We start from the raw sequence: 2,519 nt of genomic DNA on the forward strand, positions 1-2,519 counted from the left end.
GGAGGGGTCTGAAATGTGAGATCCAGACACTTAGGATCCACAGCCTCAACTTCTCCCTCAGTTCCTCCTGATCAGATGTAAGGCCCCTCCACCCTGTATGTCACTCAATAGCAAGCCCGCTTCCTTACCGTGGGCCGCTTCCAGATGATGCCTTGAGTTTGTGGAGAGCCTGGTCCAAGATCATTGTAGCCCAAAGCTGATGGACATGCCGGGAATTCAGGGTCCTTAAACAGGACCCCTGAGTCCAAGCACTGTTGCCTCAGGGTCTTGAAATCCTGGCCCAAGTATTTCAAAGCCTTTTGGTTGGAGCCAAGACCTTGAGCGGCAGCCCGCTGCCTAGATACACCAGCCGCCTGGGCTGCCATGGCCGTGGACTCTGTAGGGTGGACAGAAGGGCAAGGCTGCACGGTACTCTCAGACACCTGCTCCACTGGGAGGGGAGCTATAAGGCACTAAGGGAGGTGGAGCAGACAAACATTTCACCTGAGGCCCTGTTCCAGAAGGAAGTGAGTCATGGTTAGGGACAAATATGTACCCAAGGTCCAGGCCAATCTGCCCCACCTTCTTCTTCTGCCTTTTGCAAATAATCTGGGGTCTGGGAACCTTCCAGGGCCCATCCCAGGCCATTAGCATCTTTACCCCCACCCCGGCATCCCCTCCACACACCTCTTTGCAAGATCCGTTTGCCTTGCATCAAGCCCATTGACTGAGATAAGAAGGCTCATTGTGCAGCTTGAAGCAAACATTCACCAAGAAATTGGAGGCATGGCTCTGAGCAGGAAGAAGGCAAGTGGTTACTACAGGGCCCTCCCTTCCTGCCAGAAAAGTTTGGGTCCATATTTCCTAGGAAAGCAAAAAATATCAGAGAGTGGTGATTCATAGGCCAGATTTGGAATAAGCCCTACTGGAGGAGGTTCCACCTGTGAGTGAAGGCTTTGGCCTCTGACTGCCTCAGTTTCTATCCTGGCTCCCCCAGTAATTCACTCTGTCATGTTGGGCAAGTTATTTAACCTCTTTTCTCCTAAACTTTTTTATGTATAAACTGGAAGATCATAGGAGACCCTACCTCAAAGGGTTGTTTGGAAGAGTGACGAGATAGTACATGTCATCTGCTTAGAACAGTATGGAAGTAACATTCAGTGAATGTCAGGTATCACTATTCCTTGGAGCCAGGATTTCCAGAGAGGCCTTGGAATCAGGAGCCTTGATTCCAATCTCAGAAGTGAGTTACAAGCTGTATGACCTTGGATTAGTCACTTCTCTCTGGGCTCCAGTTTCCTACATCTGGTCTACCCAAAGAATGTCAACCACATCAATGCTTTTTGAACTTCAGTGTTTGTGGCACACTAGAAAATGGTCCCCCAAAGATACCAAGTCCTCATCTTGAGAACCTGTAAATAGTCCCTTATCTGGGAAAAGGGTTTTTGCTGCTATGACTAAGTTAAGGATCTCGAGATGGGAAGATTATCCTGACCCTAAATACACAAGTGTCCTCATAAGAGGAAGGCAGAGGAAGATTTGACAATAGACAAAAAGGAGAAGCGATGAGATGAGGCAGACAGAGGTTAGTGAGATCCTGCCCCACTCCAGGGAACACCAGCAGCCACAGGAACTGGAAGGGGCAAGAATGGATTCTCCCCTAGAGCCGCTGGAGGAGTGTGGGCCTGCCGACACGTTGACTTCACAGCCTTGGGACTTCTGGCCTCCAGACTGGTGAGAGAATACATGTATGTTGTTCTGAGCCACCACATCTTGGTCATTTGTTACAGAAGATGCAGGAAACAAATACCGTGTGCAGAAGAATCCCTCGGAGGACTCGCTCAAAATGCTGATTCCTTAATAGGTGCTACCACAAATCCTCCACCCCCATCCCCCCCCAAAAAAAAGAGTTATAATTCAGAAGGTCTGAAGTAAGACCCAGGAATCTGTAGTTTTCAAACCATTACCCCAGAGATGATGCTAATACAAGGATCCAGGGCTGCCCACTGAGAAGCTCTGGACCAGCCGACCTCTGAGGCCTCCAACTCTGATCTTCTAAGCCAGTGACAGTCCATGTGTTAAGCACTTAGCTAGGTGGGTAGGTCTGAGCAAGCAGAAAGAAGGGTCGCTCCCGAGGTGTTCAGAAAAACATGTGGTTTCCCAGGTTTCATCAGAAATTCAAGGCCAGGCCAGGCATGGTGGCTCAGGTCTATAATCTCAGCACTTTGGGAGGCTGAGGCAGGAGGATCGCTTGAGCCCAGGAGTTCAAGAGCAACCTGGGCAACATAACAAGACCCAGTCTCTTAAAAAAAAAATAATGAAAAAATTAGCTGGGTATGGTGGTGCATACCTGTAGTCCCAGCTACTCAAGAAGCTGAGGTAGGAGGATTGCTTGAGCCCAGGAGGTCAGGTCAAGGCTGTAGTGAGTCACCCACACCAGCCTGGGTGACAAAGTGATGAAACCCTGTCTGAAAAAGAAGGAAAGAAAGAAGGGAGGAAGGAAGGAAGGAAGGAAGGAAGGAAGGAAGGAAGGAAGGAAG

General features: G+C 49.3%; 1 protein-coding gene across 1 annotated transcript in view; it reads right to left on the reverse strand.

Annotated features, from left to right (window-relative positions):
* Positions 1-447, reverse strand: part of CAPN8 (calpain 8) — a 78,418-nt gene extending 77,971 nt beyond the window's left edge. Inside the window, exon 1 of the mRNA XM_011929493.1 lies at positions 129-447. Coding sequence (XP_011784883.1) covers positions 129-365 — 237 coding nt within the window. The 5' untranslated portion in view covers positions 366-447. The remainder of the gene's footprint in view (positions 1-128) is intronic.
* Positions 448-2,519: the final 2,072 nt, after the last annotated feature.

The sequence above is a fragment of the Colobus angolensis genome, unplaced genomic scaffold (genome assembly GCF_000951035.1).
Source record: "Colobus angolensis palliatus isolate OR3802 unplaced genomic scaffold, Cang.pa_1.0 Scaffold81, whole genome shotgun sequence".
NCBI classification, from domain to species: domain Eukaryota; kingdom Metazoa; phylum Chordata; class Mammalia; order Primates; family Cercopithecidae; genus Colobus; species Colobus angolensis.